This window comes from Tribolium castaneum, chromosome 1 (assembly GCF_031307605.1).
Source record: "Tribolium castaneum strain GA2 chromosome 1, icTriCast1.1, whole genome shotgun sequence".
NCBI lineage: Eukaryota > Metazoa > Arthropoda > Insecta > Coleoptera > Tenebrionidae > Tribolium > Tribolium castaneum.
The window spans coordinates 5596085-5618372 of record NC_087394.1 but is presented as its reverse complement, the minus strand read 5'-3'; the positions used below and the strand labels follow the sequence as shown (position 1 = coordinate 5618372).

The 22288-nt window shown below is 33.6% G+C and overlaps 2 protein-coding genes across 7 annotated transcripts in view; both read right to left on the bottom strand.

Moving 5' to 3' along the window:
- The window catches only part of Abl (Abl tyrosine kinase), a 68290-nt gene that overhangs the window by 32207 nt on the left and 13795 nt on the right, over window positions 1-22288 (bottom strand). For 3 of the 4 annotated variants that reach the window (XM_015978580.2, XM_064359229.1, XM_015978581.2), the window contains exon 2: window positions 3506-3784. The exons of the other annotated variant lie outside the window; for it this stretch is intronic. In XM_015978580.2, the coding sequence (XP_015834066.1) occupies window positions 3506-3784 (279 nt within the window). The remainder of the gene's footprint in view (window positions 1-3505; window positions 3785-22288) is intronic. 4 annotated transcript variants of the gene reach the window in all.
- LOC135266452 (uncharacterized) lies at window positions 8757-14313 on the bottom strand. Of its 3 annotated transcripts, none has more exons than XM_064357185.1 (2): window positions 12205-14308; window positions 8757-8956 (listed from the first exon to the last, which is right to left on the bottom strand). In XM_064357185.1, exons 1-2 carry the CDS (start codon window positions 13846-13848, stop codon window positions 8903-8905), a joined length of 1698 nt encoding a protein of 565 aa, XP_064213255.1. In that variant the 5' UTR covers window positions 13849-14308; the 3' UTR covers window positions 8757-8902. The 3 variants fall into 3 exon arrangements, with proteins under 3 accessions (XP_064213255.1, XP_064213253.1, XP_064213254.1); XM_064357183.1 differs by having other exon boundaries at window positions 8757-11169; window positions 12205-14182; XM_064357184.1 differs by lacking the exon at window positions 8757-8956 and adding an exon at window positions 10712-10892 and having other exon boundaries at window positions 10954-14313.

Genomic DNA, 22288 nt, shown 5'->3' with positions numbered 1-22288 from the left:
TCTTACTAACTACATGCTAAAGTCGAGAAAATTTAAAAATTTTGACGAATAAATCAAAACCGACATAGGATTTCGATGATATTTTTAGAAGGACGCAGAAAAACGCCGATTACGGCGGAACTGTCGAAGCTAGCGCAAAAAATCAGGCACCATTGTAATCGCCGTAGGAATGTATAAAATGACGCCAATTTCAAAACGATATTTTAAAAAAGCAACAATTTTCAAACGCCAAATACGTTTATGGACAAAAAAGTCTGACACCGACGTAATCGCTCCATCAATATGCAAAAGTTTAACCGCTGCAATCGCCGTAAAAAATCTATAAACTATAAAAAACGCCTATTAAATTTACGAACAAAACTAGCAATATTTCCAAATATATATAATAGTACTTTTCAAAAAACATCGATTGCCGATTGCGTCTACGAACAAAACGTTCCGACGCCATCGTAATCAGTAGAAAACCAATAATTTATTTCTATCAATTTATACAAATGTAATAACAAAATTGATACGAAAAACGTCAGTATTGTACACAGAAATAACAATAACATAAAAATAATTTTAAGACAAGTCAAAAAACCTGTCTATTATAGAATTCATTTAAAGTATATGGTTCGAGACCAAAAATGTAGTCAAATATTTTCTTTTTAAATAAATTTAAATTACAAGGTGTGCGTAGATGCACAGGTAAACTATTGTATAGTTTTATTCCTGCATAATGAGAATTTTTTTCCGTCAGCGTGAGTTTGTGTTTTGGATACTCTAAGTCTACTTTGCGAGTTTTGTACTTGTGGTCGTTAGTGACATTAAATAGTAGATTCTGTTTAAAGAAAAATAAAAGTAATCTATATATGTATAAACCAGTTACTGTCAAAAAGTTATTGCTTTTAAAGATGTTCCTACAAGTTTCATTATATTTTAAGTTAAACATAGTTCTCATGACTTGTTTTTGAGCAACAAATACTTTTGATATCTTTCCACTTTGCCCCCAAAATATTATACCGTAGCTTAGTAATGATTGAAAATTTGTTGTTCAATGTTAAAGTATTTTTTTAAAACACGTATTGTAAAATGTACTGAGTTTAATTTTTTTAATAAATTATCTATATGCTTAGTCCAGCTTAACTTATGGTCAATGCATATTCCCAGAAAATTAGTTTTCTCTATTAATTCAATTTCTTTAGATGATATTACAATTTTATTCAGTTTCTCTGAATTCTTGTGATTACATATTGCAAAATGAATGCTGTAGGTTTTTTCAAAATTTAACACTAATTTATTTTCTTTGGTCCAGTTTATTACCTTATTCATGCATATCTTTGCTTCTTTCATTGTATCTGTCATATTTTCACCACAAATTAATATGTTTGTGTCATCAGCAAAGTTAACTGCACTATTGTTGTCTGAGACTGTTAAAATGTTTAATAAGTCGTTTATATAAATTACGAAAAATAAAGGTCCTAGTATACTACCTTGAGGTACACCTTGTTTAATTAGAAGTTTATTTGATGTATATAAAGTACTGTTTTTTGTTATTGTGACCTGCTGATACCTATTATTAAGATAAGATGTGATCAACTTTAACATAATTCATAGATAACGTGGATAGTAAAATACTTGGTTTATTAGTGACCACACAGCACTTCAACATTAATTTCTATGACATTAATTTAAAAAGTCACACCTAGAGTTTTTTCTCACAAAACAAATTTTTTCTTTATTAGGATGTGCTCTTACTTTTACAATTTGGCGCCTTTACGTACTTTTACCTTTTGCCGCATTATTTTATTATTTCTATCAATTTATTTATTATGCTCCGCTTTACGTTTATACGTCTATGTGTTCTCTCACTCTCTTATTTTTGTTTACGTGTTGTTTTACTTACCTTTGCTAAACTTTTTTCAGATATTTTAACACAAAGTTTTTAAATAAATCAACATTACAAACTATATTTTACTATCCACGTAATCTATGAAAATATTGGTTGCTAACCACTAACTTTAAAGCGATATTTTCACAAAACAACATCTACTTTTTAAACGTCGATTACGTTGACGAATAAAAAATTAAATAATTAAATTAATCGCCGAAAAATTTGATAAAAATGTATATATATTTGTAATGTTTGCAAAAAATGGGCTTTCCAAATGTCGATTACCAAAAAATTCTGACACCAACGTAATCGGCCCATCAAAATAGATCAGAAATGCGGCTCGACCTTCGTTAAAGTCCGACGTAATCAACCTTAAAAATCTATAACGTTTTGCTAATTTAAAACAAAATCTGGCTATGATTATGAACGTATATGGACAAAAAAATTTACACCTCGGCCCATCGGAATAGATGGGAGACACTTACTTTGAAAGGAAGGCATTTTTTCCGGAGTCATTTATTTTCGGAGACATTCAGAAAGAAACTAAAGTTAAATAATGATTTGTGCACAAATAAATACTTAAATAAATAAAAAAATATATAAGGCAACTAAAATGTTACACAATAATTACACTATTTAAAAGCTATCAAAAAGTTCTATCGGCGTCGTAGGTGATTTTAGAGTGAATTAGGTCACAAAAACATGTTTTCTGTGTAAAATTAAAATCTTTAATACAACTGAACCCTACTAACAAATTTGACCCAAAATACTTCACTATTTCATACTATTTTAACAAACTATTATTTTAACAAAACCGTTGTTAAAAATGGAAAAAGTAGTCGTTAGAAATAATAAAAAAAATATTTTTGTTTAGCAAAAAATGTTGAGATTTAAAGTAAAAAAAATAAGGTAGGTTGTTATTTAATAGCAAACGCTGACCTCTGCGTGATTATTTGTTTTTGAGATAGAGTACTTTTAGAAGACTCACCTGTATAAAATAATAATAATAATAATAATAATAATAACAATGATAATAGTAATAATAATAAAAATAATAAAAGTTGTGTGGATAGATTTTCTCAAAAAAATGTCGAGTTTGGCCCAAGTTATTTTTAAACTTCAAAGACACAAAAAAGTGGATAATGTTCTTCTAGTGAGTTTGAAATAAATTGAATTTCGTGAATTTTCGGAAATGATCTGTGTGAAAAAATATCGAACAAGCTAAGATAGCGAATAAGATACTCAATATTACAGTGAGTAGTTTTACAAAAAAATGCGTTTGAAATGTTAAAAAACCACCTGCCAGTGGTCAAAAAAAAACATTACAAACTGAAACAATATTACTTTAACGAAATTAAATTGTGCAAACCGTTTTAATCACAAAACTGTTAAGTTTTTGAGTCTTTATTTTATTTAACCACTTACTTACATCATATGGAAAATATGACATCAAAAAAAAAAAAATACTGTATTAACCTCAAGCGAGAAAAATTTTCCTGCTTCACGGAAGCACTTGCGTTTACGCGAGAAAATTGTTTAGTAAATAATAATTTCCCGAATAATTTCCGGATCTTCAGCGGAATATTGAATTTTTTTCTTCAATTTTTAAAAATTTGCATTACTGTATACCTTTCTTGAGACTGAGCTGATTCTCGCCGCCCGACTGGAAGTCGTACAAGGCCACAAACAGTTGGGGATCGTCTTCCTCCTGTGCCAGGAGATTCTCCTTCGACGTCCATCTGTTGGCGGTTTCGAGCGACATGGGCGTGGAAGGTGCACCGGAACCGGAAGAACCCGACAAAGTACCGATCCCTCCGGAACCCAACGTGTTGGTATTGAGAGTTCCTGGGGGGTCGGTCTCTGGTAGACTAGGTATGTGCGGAAGCGGGCGGCTCTGAAGGAGAGCTTCTGTAATCAAACGACAACCACTAATCAGTGAATATAAAAAAATGCGCGATAACTACTAAAACGACTACACCTACGACCCAATTAAAAATAGTACCGATAGGAAAAAACAAACGCTTATTTATTCGGACCGCAATACGCGGTCAGGCAAGAGATTGCGATAATATACAGGAAATTGTAGCGAAATGGATCGTTTCCGTCAAAACTAAACACGCTGCTGAGAGATAATGAGAAAACGCAACTTTTAATTATTAAGAGAATCGATAAGTCAACCATTACATTTTAACAGACAAATTTTTAGAAGTTATTATCAGTTTTTATTAACACTAGAAGTGAATTTTTATTTGTAGGAACTTAGTATCACACAAACTGTTTACAACCTGCAACTGGGGCCTTATTTGTAAAATTTGAAATACGAGCAGGAAACAGAAATACAAATTGATGACGGACGGGACACAAAATTATTTAAAAACGACTCACTAATTGTTGGAGTTAATGAACAAATTGAAGATCAATCAATTTTTTTGATATATTCTTAACGAAATTTCGAGTTGAGTGAAACAAGCAAAATAACATACTTAGTTTTATTTCGTTTTTGTGATTTTTGAGGCGTGTTTCAGGTTCAAGACAAATTGAATTGCCTGAAGCAAGATAGAATTTATATCAATTCAATTAATTCAATTTTTCAGCCTGTTTTAGTGACATTTTTGGAAAGAAAAAATTTAGTGTGTTAACCATTACTCAAAAAAAGCAAAAATTACAATTTATTTCAGCTTATTTTGTTAATCATTCGCTTTGGTTTGACTAAGATTTTGCGAATATTTAAGTTTCTAACTGAAACTAGACCTAAAAAAAGTAAGACAAAATCAATTTCGATCTAATTCGGTGATTTTTCAACAACAAGCAAAAAAACTTAGTTTTTATCTTAAAAAGGCTTAAAGAAAGCTAAAATAATTAAATTTTAGTATAATTATGTGAATTTTCAGTCTGTTGTTAACGTAATTTTGGGAAATAATCGCGTTTCTGACTGAAAAAACGTTTCAAAAAAAGAAAAAAGAGAATAATTTCTATCAAAATCTCGAAAAAAAAACAGAGATATTAGCTCTAAAATATACTTATTAAATGTCCGAGACAAGCAGAAATAACAACTTTTGCATTGTATTGCAAAAATTTCTTGTACAAAAATGAATCTCTTTTTAAATGCTAAGTAAAATAATCTGATTTCTGCCCACTTTTAGTGAAATTTTTCAAAGAAAAACTTGTTTTTATCTCGAAAACGTGTTTAAAAATTGAAAAGATGCGAAATTTTAACACTTTTTGGTCTAACTTGGTGAAATTTTGTTTTTCATGGAATTTTGAGAGATAATTCCTTTCGTTCCGAGTAAAATATTTTCTAAATTTAGCGACTTTTACTCTGTTTCTCACAAGAAACTGAGTATATAACTGCAAACAAGTGTTCCCTTGCCTTAAAAGCGTAAAAAAGACAAATTCTTCGACAAAAACCTTATAGTTTTTTGGCTATTTTTGAATAAATTTTGGTCAAAAACGAGCTAAATCGGGTGAAATTTCGTAATTTTCCAGTCATTGTTAGCAAAACTAATCGACAAAGTTTTGTTTTGATCTCAAAAATGTGCCTATTGTGGTACTTTTAGGGCTTATTTTTAACGAAATTTTTCGAAATAGGTTTCTGGTCGGAAAATGTTCTAAAACACTCGAAAAAAACTAGACTACTAGCTGCACGTTTTCTCAGTCATTTCTAGCGAAATCTCATAGAAAAAACTGTCAAAATTTTGTTTTCAAAATTTTTTACAATGAATTTCTTGCTCAAGAGCGAGCTAAACCGTACAAAATAAGCTAAATTAAATCAATTTCGACCAATTTTCGGCTAGGAAGATGTAAAGGTCACAAATTTTTTTCAACTGAAAATTTTTGTGGTTTTGTTTCCTTTTGTTGCAATTGCTCAGAAAAATGCGCTTAAGCTATAAAAGTTTAATGTTTTTTGACCAAATCTTGTAAAATCATTTAGTGAACGAAATTTGCAAAAAAATTCAAATTGACTTTTTTGACCTTCTCCCTGAGTTAAAATACTTAATTGTGGTTAATTAATCAAATCTTTAATTAATCCAAACGAATCAGGGGTTCGATTTAATCAAAAACACCTAAATGAGTAACTTTCTGTCCCAGTTCAAATCGAAACAGGTGTCACGTTCGCTGCCAAAACTAAATATTAAATAACATGTCCCTCGGCGTAAAATTTCAGGAAAGCTTTTAGTACTTTCCTCTCACATGAATAAATAAACACGCTCTTCGTCAAAACTCGAAAAAGAAACACTCCTCTTACAAAATGACGACGCGTCCTAATTTTTAGCGATCGATTTGTCAGAACCTGAACACTAATCCGAACTTCCAAAGAGGAAAAGCACCGTTCAAATCGCCGGACTGTTACAACGGTACATCTAATGGTAAATGCAACTACAGCACTGATAAACGACACGATTTTATCGCAAAAACGGCACACGACCAATTTTTAGCCAAAGCAACAGAGTAAGAAATTATTCCAACCCTCGTATTTTCTGGTTTTACGGCAGTGATTCTAAGTCGAGTGAACAGTGATGGATGATCTCAAACGACTCGTAAAACAATGACCTGATCTAAGGCAGGTGCAATTGAAGGTGACTGCAAGTGTCGATTACGGAAAAATCCAAATAAAAACTACAATTTCTAAATGGAAGATTTATTATTGTAGTGGCACCCTAATGAAAAGTGCGGAGAAAATATTATTACTGGCTGTAATACCCAATGAAAAATGGAAACACAACAGAATTGATTAGATAAGGGATTAAACAATGCCGTGAAAAATGGTGTTATGTAAAAACGAACGCAAATCTGCATAGAGATAATCTATTGCATAAACTACTGTTTAAACCTGATAAATGATAAAGAATTCGCTTTTCCCACTAGCTTTCCATCAAAAAATTTAACCCAGTAATTTGCCAAAAATTATTTTCAGGAAATCAAAAAAACCAAAAAAACGGCCTAAAATGTATAATAAATTAATCTGATAGAATTTATGTGCAATAAGAACATTCAACCCTATTCCAGCTATCACCACACCTCAATAAATCTAATAAGAGCAGTCCATAAATAACATCAAATCTGCTTGAACCACTACGACGACCATAAAACCGAGTTTTAATTACAGGACAAAACAGCTTACCATCATCTCAATAAAAAACAATAAAACGTTTCGATGCAGAAAGTGCTCTCAAAACTTTCGCTTTTTCTTCTACATTCATTCGAACGAAGTGAACCGACACGTCTTCATCTAAAATAGGACCGAAGAACCTTGCCAAGGTCTGGCTTCCGTAATTACCACCTTTGAAACGTTCTGGGAACAGTTAGAGAATAGAAGAGAGGTTACTGTACTCTCATTACAATTCCGACTAGAGGAAAAGAAAGAAAAACAGCAAAAGACACTTACTGACAAAAATGGTCACCTTGGCAAGGCGTATTTGTTATTATTGCAGTCACAGAGACGTTGCGGTTGAATATCGCGGATTGATTTCAATTAAAACTTTTATCTATGAGTAATTTAATTAGAAAGTCTGCCTTGTTATACGAAATGTAAATTCGATTTGGAAACAATGGCGAGATGATTTGTTTCGTGTTCATTAGTTAAATTAGTGCAAAACCCAATAAGCAACATTCCGATTCCATCTTGAAACCAATTAAGGACTTAGTCTAAAAGTCAATATTATATAGGTTTCATTTTAAGTAAATTAAAAAAATAGACAATGTTTAGCAAAATAAATTCTGTGGATAAAATAAATATAGAGGTAACAATAATCCAAAATATTTAACTAATCCTCCTTCGACTGATTTTTATTCTCCATATCGTTTAATAAGTACATACAAAAAAATCATTAAAACAAAAATCCATTAACTAACAAACTGCATAATAAAAATTACGAGCATTTTGCGATAAAATCTCTAACTCAAAAAAGTATTTGCACAAATTTTGTCATGCTTTTCAAAAGATAACAGGTTCGTATTTCAAAAATTTCTTGGAATGAATCAAACACTCTGTAAATTAGGAACAAATTATGTAATTACTACTAATTACAGGCACTTTCGAGAGTTTACCTAGTTTTTGGGCCAGAAACATTTTTCTTCAACCCTACATAAAAAAGATCATAGAATCGGTCATTAATTTAATAATCCACTGTCACGTGACTAAATTGAACGAATCAGATGCTGTCATTCAAGGAATTAACTTTTAACAGCGCATTAAATTTTAATTGAGCTTTTTACAAGAACCGGTTACAAAACATTTTAATTGCAATTAAATTTGTCAATGCATTTTAAATGGCGAATAAATTTAATCCCGAATTAAAGCTTAATTTCGCTTTCTGTAAACCTGCCCTAAAGGTATTCTGTAATGAAACCGTTAAAATCTAATGGCAGTTAATCGTTGTTGCTATTGCAGTAACCAATAAAATCGCTGGATTTATGTGAAACACCCTGTATTTATGTAATTTTGGAATATGAAATATAATATTTCCTCTAAATCTATTTTGCCATTTACTGCTGAATACTGGGTGAGTCTTCTAAAAGTATTTTTTTATATCTCCAATATCATGAGATCCAAAATTTACCGAATTAGAGTAAGCCTTGAAAGTGAAGTGTAACTCTGGCCACATCCAAGGCTGTCTAAAAACTATCATAAGACAACATATTTTCAGAAGTGCAGCCGTAAGTAAACGTCTAAAATGTGGCTGAAGTTCCGCAGGCACAGCTTGCTCTAATTCAGCACATTTTCGATCTCATGATACTAATAAAATCATACATTCAGCGTTTGCTACTTAATATTTTATACTTTTCTCTATGTATGATGTGAAGTATTTCAGAATTTTTCTAATATTGCCCATAATCAAATTAATTAATTGGGTAATTAATGTGTAAATGAAACTCGGAATTCACCCAAAAACTAATTTATTAGCAAATTAGATTCAACAACGACATTGACACTACCACAGTGTCCTTCCAACTAACTAGGCGTTGCCCGTACGCGCCTCACGCGTCATCATTTCCCGCCAACTTCACCAACAGCGCCCCCTTCACTTAACAGTCGGCCACGCTTCCGTGTTCCACGTCCTCGGGGAACCACCGGTGTTTCTAAAACAAGTAATTAACCAATACCATGTATCCGAGCCGTAGTATACATCTACAGCCCGAGTCCCACTTAAGAACTATTTATAAACAACCTGAAAATAATCATAATCGTGTTTCTCACGTTGAGAATGAATCTGAAAATAATCATAATCGTGTTTCTCACGTTGAGAATGAATCTGAAAATAACCATAATCGTGTTTCTCACGTTGAGAATTAATTAAGAACAACAATAAGAACACCAACAACAACAACAATAAGAACACCAACAACAACAACAATAAGAACACCAACACCAACAAGATCAGTAACCTCAAGAATAAGTAGAAGAACAATAACAAGAACAAGAACAATAACAACAACAACAAATCATTAACTCATGAGTTTCAACGTAAAGCGCTTAAAAACAACATTTGGGCCCAAAATCGTGAGTTCACGTTGAACTTCACTCAGCTTCACAGCGAACTCAGTCATTCGTCACTGACATCGCCTATTGTTTCGTCTCCACTCGTCGTGGCGACAACGTAATGTCTCAATTTGTCCACTGAGTGAACACCCTCATATCGTTTTTGGGAACGCGTCGCCCCCGGCATGTCTGTCACGACGTACCTATCGTAGTCGAGCACTTTCTGAATTCGGTACGGTCCCGAATATTTAGGTAACAGCTTCCGACTTTTGCCCTCGTTTGAAGCTCGCGTGGTGCGTACCAACACGAGATCACCTGCATTAAATCTCTTTGGGGCACAGCGTCGCTTGTCATAACGCTCTTTTTGCTTCTGCTGTTCCTTTTCGACACGCTGAGCAACGTCTGCTCGTGTCCGTGGCAAATCACCATCATGAACACCCTCTGTCACCACGTTGGTGAGGATTGAGTCATTAGCATGTCGAGGTGTATACCCCAACAACAATTCGTATGGACTTTTGCCCGTAGTCGAATTCGGCGTAGAATTAATAGCCCAACTAATTCTACTCACAAAGTCATCCCATTTCTCTTCTTCTCTCGAGCTAGCAGCAAGCTGAGATAAAATCGTACGATTTAATCGCTCCACCTGGCCATTAGCCCGTGGTGTGGCAGTCGCGGTTAGTACTAATTTAACGTTTAAATCGGTACAATGTGTCTTAAACTTTTTGCTAGAAAAACAAGCCCCACGATCGGCTATTATACGTTTAGGTACACCAAACATTCCTGTAAGAGAAGCTAAAAATGATAAAACAGGGCCCACCTTAGTATTAGGCACGGCCCTGAGAAAGACAAATTTAGTAAATGCATCGATAATAGCTAAAAGATAAGAATTATGTGATTTGCTCTTTACAAATGGTCCCAAATGATCCATGTGCAATGTGTCAAATGGTTGCGAATTCTTAGGTATGGGATTCAAAAATCCTGGCTGTTTTCCTCCGGCTTCCTTATTGTAGAGACACTCCAAGCAGCTAGAAATATATTTATGAACATACCTCCGCATTGAAGGAAACCAATAAGATTTCGACACAGATGCCAAAGTTTTCTCATTCGATAAATGGCCAATTCCATCGTGGTGTGCTAATAAAATCTGGCGTCTTACCGCTTTTGGTACGACCCATTTTAATCCTGACTCAGTCTGTTTGAATACTCGACCATCTTTTAGTTTATACTCTTTGTGAATGGCACGCTCTTCAGCGTTCGTCGGTGATTTTTCCAATATTTCCTTCAACAATGCGCATCTCGCATCCTTCATTTGAACAGCTAAAATCCAATCATCATCGTTAACATTAATATGCAAGACTTCCACTGAAGGCTCCGAAGGATCTAATACCGGATTTCTACTCAAAGCGTCAACGTGACTCATTTTACTGCCAGGTCTGTATTCTACAGTAAAGTCGAACTCAGAAGTCAACAACCACCATCTCCCAATTCGTGGAATCAAATCTCTCTTGGTAAGGGTTGTTCGTAAAGCATTACAGTCTGTGATCACCTTGAATTGAAGCCCCAACAAGTATACTCGATAATGTTTGAGAGAACAGACCACCGCTAGCGTTTCTAGCTCGTACGAGTGGTACCTTTGTTCCTCTTTGGTCGTCTGTCGGCTGAAAAACATAACTGGACGCAAAGATCCATCACCTTGTCGTTGCAACAGAATGCCACCAATTCCAACTTTAGAAGCGTCAGTGTGTAACTCCGTTTCAGCTTCCGCGTCGTAAATTGCAAGAACTGGTCTGCTCGTCAAGATGTCTTTTAAAGTCTGAAAAGCCCGTTCTTGTACTTCTTCCAAAACAAATGCACTGCCTTTCTTTAGGAGACTCGTCAAACTGTTTGCTATTGTTGCGTAATCTTTCACGTACTTTCGAAAGTACCCACACAAACCTAAGAATTGCCTAAGTTTGTGTACGTCTGTTGGTTTGGGAAAGGCTGTCACCGCTTTGATTTTTGTCTCGCCTGGCTTAATGCCTTCCGCACTGATCTCATGCCCTAAATACTCTATTTGACTTCCAAAGAAGCAATATTTACTCAGCTTTAGAGTCAATCCGAACTGTCGAAGCAATTGAAACACCGTTTGTAAATTGTTAAGACCTGTTTCAAAGTCTTTGGAAGGTATCAGAAGATCATCTATGTAACAAAAAGCGGTCTGAAACCGTAATGGACCCAACACCTTATTCATAGCTCGCTGAAACACTGCCGGAGCGTTAGCTAGACCAAAAGGCATGCGGACAAACTCGTAATGCCCATCAGGCGTAACAAATGCTGTCTTTGGAATCGATTCGGTGGCCATTGGGATCTGATAGTATCCACTCGCGAGATCTAGTGTGGTGAAAAACTTTGCACCGTTTAGTTTATCCAAATGTTCGTCTACTCGTGGTAACGGAAAGCGATCTTTGATTGTTTTCGAATTTAATTGCCGATAGTCAACACACATACGGTATTGCCCATCTTTCTTCCGCACCAACAGTATGGGACTCGAATATGGCGAGTCTGATTCTCGTATGACTCCGCTACCTAACAAGTCATTTACTATATCTCGAACAATTCTTCTTTCGTGATGCGATAACCGATAAGTACGATAAATTACAGGTTTATCATCAGTCAAAGTTAGCTTCATTTCTGCCGCAGTTGTGGCACCTATTTCCACTACATTTCGTGCAAAACAATCTCGAAATTCGTTAACGAGTTGTAACAATTGCTCGAACTGAGCCGGGTCTAGATTCTTATTGACTTGTGTAAGAAGTTCCCACCGTTGAAAACTCTTTACCTCAATCTTCCCCATAGAAAAGACACTCACCGTCGTAGCTGTCCTTTCCTGCTCGCAAGGCTCAGCTCTCGCAACGATTTGCGCCTTTCGATAGACCAGATCTTGGTGCGATAGATTGCGAACGGTCACTAGGCCTCCATCACATGTGACACACCGATGAACAACGTGTTCGAACCCTGGTCTCGGACGTTGACACCCTTCAACGTAATAAGCTCCTTTCCACCCATCGTCTTTTGCCTTGATTCGTATGCAACCAATGGATTGAGGAGGGATCACTGTTTCCTCTTCCGCCCAAAGTGCAACTTTTCGTGTCGGAAGTTGGCCTAGAAATGCTTGGATCGATTCGTTGTTTCCGTCAACTACTCTCACAGATTCCTCATTTGCTATAATCGTATTAGCACCCGCATTCAGGAAGGTCTGTCCCACTATGACAGGCACACGTTGTGCACTGTCTTCGACGATCAAAGCTTTTACGTTTGCCTTGACAAGATCCACTTCTAGCTCTACTTCGACTCCCCCATGCACTTTGGTGATTCCCTGGCCATAACCACGAATCAAATGTAAACTTGGCTGCCACATCAGTCCCAATTCTCCAGCAACACTTTGCTTGACAAGGACCGGTTCAGCTCCTGAGTCAATGTAAGCTCGCGTCGGCTTACCATTGACCTTAATGTCTATGTAATAATTCTTATTATTACTTGCGTCAGCTACACTTGTCGTTAGTGCCTGCTTAGACATGTTTTCTTTTACTACGTTACCACGTTGGCACTCAGCATCCACATGTCCAATGCGACCACATTTCTTGCACTCAATTTTTGGTTTCGGGCACTTTGTCGCAACATGTCCTCGATTACGACAATTGTAACACCGAACTGACGAATACAGTTTTTGTGCTTCGACTCGACTTGGAAGGAACCTCCTCCTTTCCCGAGGCGCCTGCTTTGCGAGCGTATCCCGCTTGTCACCTTCGGATCTCAGAGTCGACAAATACTCAGCGTACAAGCTTTCGGGTGTAACGTAACGCCCTGCTCTAGCCCCATTTCTGAGAGTCACGTCAGTGATTCCATCAATAAGACAGGAGACTGCATTTGTTCCTGTTATGTCACAAGCCTGCAACAGATTTAATTTCCCAAAATAATATTGTGCCCAGGTTTCACCATCTTCCTTCACCCTATTCACTAGCTTACGAAGTGTGGAAGCATAATCGTGGTGATCGGGGAAGGTGGCTTGTAACAAACGTTTCCATTCATCCCAGCTCCGGTCGTATGCTGAGGGATCGAGATTGTCGTACCACTCCTTGGCCAACCCCTTGAGTCGACTTATCATGCCGTAAATCGTTGTACGTTCGTCCCAACCGTTCACGAGAGCCAACTGGTCAATTTTATGCAACCACTTAGTGGTACTAAAATTGGGGTTTCCTGGAGCGAATTCAGGAATCAGGTCACTTTTAATGCCAACTTGTCCTGATGTGTGCTCAAAATTGCGGTTTAGCAAACGTCGATTCAAGTTTTCCACAAGTTGCTCAAGTCTCGCGATTCTAGCGGACTCGGCCGAAACTGGGGGTGAATTTACTGTAGTGGAGACCCCAGGCGCGGACCTTTTCGGCCGTGGCTCATCGTCACTTGAGTCCGAGTCGTCCGAGTCCACATTTCCTCGGTACCTGTGACGCCCCATTGCGAAAATCTCACCAGAAAACTTTTCGCGCCTTTTGAGCCACACCCAAATGAAAATTGACAGCGTGTGGTTGCGTAACTCCTAGAACTCGTCAGAAATCAGAAAAACCAGATAAATTCGGCTAGCACCCGATTGATTTGTTCGATTTCAAGTCGTAAAACACAATTTTGTTACGAATGAAACGGTACAGATTCCCAAAACTTCAATTTTTGGCCCTTGCCTTGGCGACCCACAAATTCCTCACAAAATCACCACAATTCACCACTCTCTATCGGAAACGATTATTTGAGCAATATCCTACCGCTGCTCTGTAAATGTAACTCGGAATTCACCCAAAAACTAATTTATTAGCAAATTAGATTCAACAACGACATTGACACTACCACAGTGTCCTTCCAACTAACTAGGCGTTGCCCGTACGCGCCTCACGCGTCATCATTTCCCGCCAACTTCACCAACAGCGCCCCCTTCACTTAACAAATGTTATCTTGCTACAATAATATAATTCTTTTTTTTTATTTAATTTACTTATTTTATTTACTTAATTACTTAATTAATTAAGTAAAAATTAAAGTATATTTTTGTACTCTATTAAAAGCTATCCATTAATCACAGAAAATTCAGCGTTTTATTGAATAACTTAAGTTCTTCTATACCAGTGAACATTTTCAGAATTTTTCTACAACACTTCATAGGTAATTAAAATAAAATTATTTAAGCACTAATTGTAGGTTTAGCAGTAATTTTATTCAAAAGCAACTCAGACTGGACCTAAAAAAATTAGATAAAATCATTTTCGATCTAATTCGGTGATTTTTCAACTTCAAGCAAGTTTTTCGAAAAAAAAACTTAGTTTTTACATTAACAAGGCTCAAAGAAAACTAAAATAATTCAATTTTAGTATAATTATGTGAATTTTCAGTCTGTTCTTAAGGTAATTTTGGGAAATAATCGCGTTTCTGACTGAGAAAACGTTTCAAAAGAAGAAAAAACAAGATAATTTCTTGCAAGATCTCGGGAAAAAACATTTTTTAGCTCTAAAATATACTTATTAAATGTCTGACACAAGCAGAAATAACAACTTTTGCATAGTATTGCAAAAATTTCTTGTACAAAAATAAATCTCTTTTTAAATGCTAAGTAAAATAATCTGATTTCTGCCCACTTTTAGTGAAATTTTTCAGAGAAAAACTTGTTTTTATCTCGAAAACGTGTTTAAAAATTCAAAAGAAGCAAAATTTTTACACTTTTTGGTCTAACTTGGTGAAATTTTGATTTTCATAGAATTTTGAAAGATAATTCCTTTCGTTCCAAGTAAAATATTTTCTAAATATAGCGACTTTTCACTCGGTTTCTCATAAGAAACTGAGTATATAACTGCAAACAAGTGTTTCCTTGCTCTAAAAGCGTAAAAAAAACAAATTTTTCGACAAAACCTTATAGTTTTTTGGCTATTTTTGAATAAATTTTGCTCAAAAACGAGCTAAATCGGGTGAAATTTCGTAATTTTCCAGTCATTGTTAGCAAAACTAATCGACGAAGTTTTGTTTTGATCTCAAAAATGTGCCTATTGTGGTACTTTTAGGGCTTATTTTTAACGAAATTTTTCGAAATAGGCTTCTGGTCGGAAAATGTGTTAAAACACTAAAAAACTAGACTACTAGCTGCACGTTTTCTCGGTCATTTCTAGCGAAATCTCACAGAAAATGACTGTCAAAATTTTATTTGTAAAATTCTTTACAATGAATTTCTTGCTCAAGAGCGAGCTGAATCGTACAAAATAAGCTAAATTAAATCAATTTCGACAATTTTCAGCTAGGAAAATATAAAGGTTACAAATTTTTTTCAACTGAAAATTTTTGTGTTTTTTGTTTCCCTTTGATGCAATTGCTCAGAAAAATGAGCTTAAGCTATGAAAATTTTTATGTTTTTTGACCAAATCTTGCAAAATAGTTTACATAAGTGCATGATTCATCAAGGGGTTAAAACTTGTATGTATGATGTGAAGTATTTCAGAATTTTTCTAATATTGCTACAAAAATATAATTCTTTTTTTTATTTTATTTACTTATTTACTTAATTAATTAAGTAAAAATTAAAGTATATCTTTGTACTCTATTAAAAACTATCCATTAATCACAGAAAATTCAGCGTTTTATTAAATACCTTAAGTTCTTCTATACCAGTGAACATTTTCAGAATTTTTCTACAATACTTCATAGGTAATTAAAATAAAATTATTTAAGCACTAATTGTATAGGGTTAGGAGTAATTTTGCTCAAAATATTTGACTTTCGAATGACACTTAAAATAATTAAATTACGATTAATTAATATTTTGAATTAATTAATAATTATAATAAAAAAAAAATATCTTCACCCATTTTAGAATTTGTTAAAAGTAATATAGAAAAGTGGGCTAACACCAGTATTTTTTTCCATACAATATGTTCAAAAATGGTTGTTTATTAAATCGACTAAAGAATTCAAATTTTTGAGTTATTTTTTTTTCATTTTTTTGCATTTTTCCTTGATTTGTGTTTTACATTTTCGCGATTTGTTTTGTTGTTGTATATTCTTTCGTTTTCAAATTCGAAGCCATTTTCATTATTTTGACGGATCAGTCACTTTGACGACATTCACAGTCAAATTATATTTATAGGCGACTTGATGAACAACAATTTCTGAACAATGTGTATAACTAATAGTTCATAAATTTATTTTGTTCGCAAGAAGGGTTGGTTAATATAATTTTAAATAAAAAAACCAAAAACATTAAAACATTTTTTAAGTAATCAGCTATAAAATTACATACAATTTTAAGTACAAATCGTCTTTGATTTCCGTAGAAATTTGCATATAAATAATACTTTTTGTCCCAATCGTAAAAATCGTGAGAGCAAGGTATTCAAGAAGGGAGCGTTCCGTTCCGCATCCGAATTCATTCAAGTGTCTGCTTTTGATCTTTTTTATTAAAACCCTACACGTGTGGGTTCCGCTTGAAATGCAAACACCGTAAGAGTATGAAACAAAACTCGATACGTCTCTGTTACAAAACGCGAATTGTCGTGTTTTCGCAAAACCAAAAAGTTCCGTCTCGTCTGGAATCCCACTTTGTTTAGTGGCAGACGCGGCTAATTCCAATCGATTTTCCAGCCGTTTTCATTGAACCAACAGAAGACGAGAGAATTTGAATGCGTCTCCTCCAGCTTTTCAAACGCGGAAAGTCGCATTTTTCAAAAGCTGGTGCGGGTTTATTTGCACGAAACGTTCGAGATTTCGGCGATTCTGCTTCTTATGCTGTTTGTGTTTACCAACACGATGTAATGCGGTATTTTACAACATGTTCACGTGGGTGAGCGTCGTCTGCTTGTAAATTACGTGGCGGATACATTGATCTGCCACACACTGTACAACAACAGGACCGGCTTTAATCAAATTGAAATGTTTGGCTAGGGACGGACGAACAAATATCTATTTAAATGACACGTTGGGAGATTTTTTTTAATTATTTCTAATTATTCATTCGGACGAGTTGTGTGGAAAACGGAAGCGGCGAACGTGTCAAAAACGCAACTCTCGTATTCATTTTTTTATGCTTTATTGATGGAATAAATCAGATTGGAGCACCAAATTGGTGCCGCTCTAACTGTACAAATAATAGCGAGCTGAATCGATGATTAGACAGACGTTGGCTGGAATATCTTGTATACAAAGTGAATCTGCTAAAAGTAAACTGATCCACAAATGTTAAGAAAGTCTAATTATTATTTTCACATCAAACAATTCAGTCACTTTTGAGCATGTATCTACCATTATCATCATTCTTTTTTTAAGATTCCAATGCACGGAAACTCAAAAAGTGATCGAACTTGTTTGCTGTTAAAATAATTAGATAATTTAAATAATGACCAATAGATTTTTTACTATATCTCAAAAAATAATAGTCGCATAAAAATGAATCAGGGTCTAGCTGTTAACTATATTTTGTTCTATTAATGTGAATTTTTACAGAATTTTTCGGCATATCCCTGTGACAAAAGTATTAATGTTTTGTAATACTTAATTATTTTTTGGAACTAGTAAGTTTTCGAGGATTGGCACAATGTTGGGAAATTACTGTTGGACTGTTAACTCAGAGTAAAGCAAAAATATTTTGATATAAAGAGAGAAAACCAAAAGTACAAGTGTTTTTTTTACTTTTTTTGTCAAAGAAATTTCAAATTTCAAAATTTTAGGATTATTTTTGAGCCACAACAAAGTGTCAAAATGTTTATCAGTCCTAAAGTGCTTTATTTTAGGAATAGAAGAAAGATTTTTCATTAAAAAGAAATACAGGGTGACCCAGGGGTGCGTAATCGGTCTATAACTTTTTTATTATTTAAAATATTGCGATTCTGTTTACATTATCCGATAGATCGACTTAAAGTCCATAAACTGAAAATGTTTTTATTATACACAGGGTGTTGCATACAGGGTGGTGAACCAAAGTTATATTTTTTTAAATGGAACACCCTATATATTTTCCCAGAGATAGATTCTACGTGAAAAAATAATGTAACTTTATATAAACTATTATAGGTCTATCTCTTTTCGTTTCGGAATAATTCAACCTTTCGTTATAAAAACGACCAATTTTTGAAAAATCACGGCAAAGTCGCTTATGAATATTTTTCGGCAAATTTGCAACAGAAAAATTCAGAATACCTTGTAGTTTTAGGAATTAGTCGACTTTTACTTTAAACATGGAAATAACGTACAGGGTGTGCCAAAACGCAAAAAGTTGAATAACTCATTTTTTTAAATGGAACACCATGTATTTTTTTACACGTATCGATAGCATTTTTCATAAGCTTTCTATTGATATGCGGTTTTTATAGCAGATTTACAATATTCCTTAAAGTGTTCAAAAAAATAAAAAATAATTATTTTATTTATTTTATTAATAATTCTTGAGGAGTGAAATTCATTTATGTATCAGCTAATAATTAGATTACTTGTGTAATTAGTCACATTAGTACATATCAAAAAATTAATTACCATTTGACTATCAGATTCTAAGCTAACAAATTTTCTTGTAATAAAATGTATTTTTTTGAACAATTTCGAAAAATATTTTAAATTTGCTATGCAAATCCTATACCGTTAGAAAGCTTATCAAAAATGCTATCGATACATTTAATAAAATACAGTGTGTTCCATTTGAAAAAAATGAGTTATTCAACTTTTGCGTTTTGGCACACCCTGTATATTATCTGCGTGCTTTAACTAAAAGTCGTCTATTTACTAAAAATTCAAGATATCCTGAATTTTTCTGTTGCAAATTTATCGGAAAATATTCATAAGCGACTTTGCAGTGATTTTTCAAAAATTGGTCTTTTTTATAACGAAAAGTTGAATAATTCCGAAACGAAAAGAGATAGACCCATAATAGTTTATATAAAGTTACAATATTTCTTGCGTACAATCTAATTATGCAAAAATATATAGGGTGTTGCATTAAAAAAAAAATTAACTTTGGTGCACACAGGATACAACACCTTGTGCATAACAATAATATTTTTAGTTTGTGGACTCCAAGTCGATCTATCGGATAATAAAAACAGAATGGTAATATTTCAAATAGCAAAAAAGTTATAGACCGATTACACACTGCTGGGTCACCCTGTATGTTCAAAATTATTTTTTTAGTAAATATTTCTTTTATTATCAACACGTATTTCTTAAAAGTGAGGTGAATTTTTTATTTTTATTTGGCTAGACGTGGCTAAAGTTCTGCAAACACGGCCTACTCTAATTCATGTGAATTATTTTAGAATTTTTCTAATATTCTAAAAAAAAATTAAGTAAAAATTAAAGTATATTTTTCTACGTACTATATTAAAAACTATCTATTAATCACACAGAATTCAGCATTTTATTAAATATAAATATGTATGTTCCTCTGTGAATATTTTCAGAATTTTTCTACAATTATTTGAGCACTAATTGTAGGGTTGGCAGTATTTTTTTAATATCTTGCTCAAAATATTTGACTTTCGAATGAATAATTAAATTACGATTAATTAATATTTTTAATTAACTAATAATTATAAAAAAGAAATAAAAAAATATCTACACCCATTTTAAAATTTGTTGAAAGTAATATAAAAATTCCATTTTTTATTTTTGTTTTTTGAACTCAGTGTCCCGAAATCCATAAGAAATTATAGCTTTCAGGTAAGATAATAAACCGTGTAAGTTAGTGTAATTATTTACATGGTAAGAAATGTAAGATAAGTGAGACTTATTTATTGATAGATAATTAGCCATAATCTTCAACATGAAAACTGCGGATGTGATGTTTTTTCTAGTTCAGTGACTTTTATTCTGCAAACACTGTATGAATATACTAGACATATTGACTTATGTGTTTATGCTTACCTTAAAAGTAAGTTTCCGATTATGGCGCTTCCTGTCTATGTTTCTATAAACACTTGTGTGTTTTTCTAATTTTAGCGTAAAATATTTCAGTAGCATTGCTAATAAGCTACGCAAACAATTTTTCTTTCTTCTTGTGACTATGTTTTAATCATACAAATGTTACAGCAACAATAACATGATTAATATTTTTTATACTGACAAAGAATTATTTTATTTCGTAGTGTATGCAGTATAATTTTATTAAATAAAATATTTTTTTAAGATGTTCCTTTTTCCACCAAAAATTATCAAAATTGATTCCCAGTCCGACTTAAATTTCTAATAATAAACAAAGACCAACTCGAAGAGTAATTATAGTTTCAACCCGGGTTTCGGCGTTCGTTAAAAATAAATGCAATTTTTTCTTGTTATTAACCCAGTTTTAAAATTTAAAAAAATACAATACATGGGAGCTTAAACTAAAACTGTACCTACAGTAGAACTTTTCTAACTCGAATCCCTGAAGGAAAAAATGTCAAATTCGAGTTATAAAAAAATACTACCACGATAAAAAAAATGATACAGTACAGTAGAATATACATACAATATCTCGAGTTAACTAAATTCCAGTTACGAAAGTCCCACTGTAGCTTACAAAAATAATTACCATTTATGACAAAAAAACTAATTCCACTGATCGGTGTAATTTTATAAATTTTTGGGACAACAAAGGATGAATAGCTCGTACCAAATTCTATAATATGCGAACCAAATTATAATTTTTCGTAGGCGATGGGAATTAGAAAGTCGGCTTTTCAAGCATGAGAAACCGCAAAAGTACAATTTTGTGCGACTTAATAATGTAGATTTGTCAAAATAATCACACAATTCTTTTATTCCGGTTATTGTGTTTTGATCCATCAAAGAATCCCAAAAAAACCGTACATTTAAGGCTTTTGTATCATCCCACAGGAAGAGTCAAACTATTCGCCAATTTTCTTTTTTACGTTTGCCAATTATTTTGGTAAAAAAATTCGAACTCACACCTACGTGTGTGCGAAAAATGAAACTCTCACGAACCCATAAACCATCGTGTGTTAAATTTAAAACACCTGTAATTAAGGACAACAACAGCAATCAATGATTCTGTTATTATCGTAACAGTAAAAGAAACGCAATTTTCTTCAGCAACCTACAAACCAAATCGGTGGAAAATTCGATTCTTTCGCTGAATTGACAATGAAATGCCGTTTTCCCACCCTATATATTGCATTCGTTTGTCTAACCCAGTTATTACAAAATAAAAAATATTTATTTATTTCGAGATTTTCTTATGCAATTCAAGTACAAATGTTACAAATCTAGCCTGTTTTACTCAGTTCATATCTGACGCTTTGGACAGAAAAGGTCAGGTTGATGTCATTTATATGGACTTCAAAAAAGCATTTGATCAAATTGATCATCATCTGTTATTGTTAAAACTTGATCAGTATGGTTTCTCCGGTTCTTTGCTATCCCTAATAAAATCTTATCTTGCTAATCGAGAGCAAAGGGTTAAATATCGTAACTACATTTCGGATAGTTACGTTGCAACTTCGGGTGTGCCGCAAGGTTCCAATCTTGGACCCTTATTATTTTTGCTTTTCATTAATGATATATGTGGTTCTTTATCAACATGCGCTAAACTTCTCTTTGCCGATGATCTTAAAATTTACACAGAAATAAAATCTATAGAGGACTGCCTCACTTTACAGAACAATATTAACGCAGTAGTGAAATGGTGTAATGAAAATCGCCTTTATTTAAACCCATCCAAATGTAACGTTATGTCTTACACTAAAAAGCGCGAATTCCTTGAATTTGTATATGATATTTCGTCCGTAACACTGCATCGTACCTTTATTATTAAAGATTTGGGAGTTATTTTCGATACTGAACTCGCATTCAGTGAGCATATTAGGGATGTTACGGCTAGAGCGATTAAGTCATATGGATTCATCTATAGAAATTGTCGAGATTTTAAGAACATATCAGTTATG

Excerpts from the sequence above, each read along its gene's own strand:
- LOC135266452 (XM_064357183.1), bottom strand. The coding sequence starts at position 13,848 with ATGGGGCGTCACAGGTACCGAGGAAATGTGGACTCGGACGACTCGGAC. Across the intron at positions 11,170-12,204 it reads AGGAAAGGACAGCTACGACG|ACTTTAAAAGACATCTTGAC; the intron begins GTGAGTGTCTTT and ends CGGGCTTTTCAG.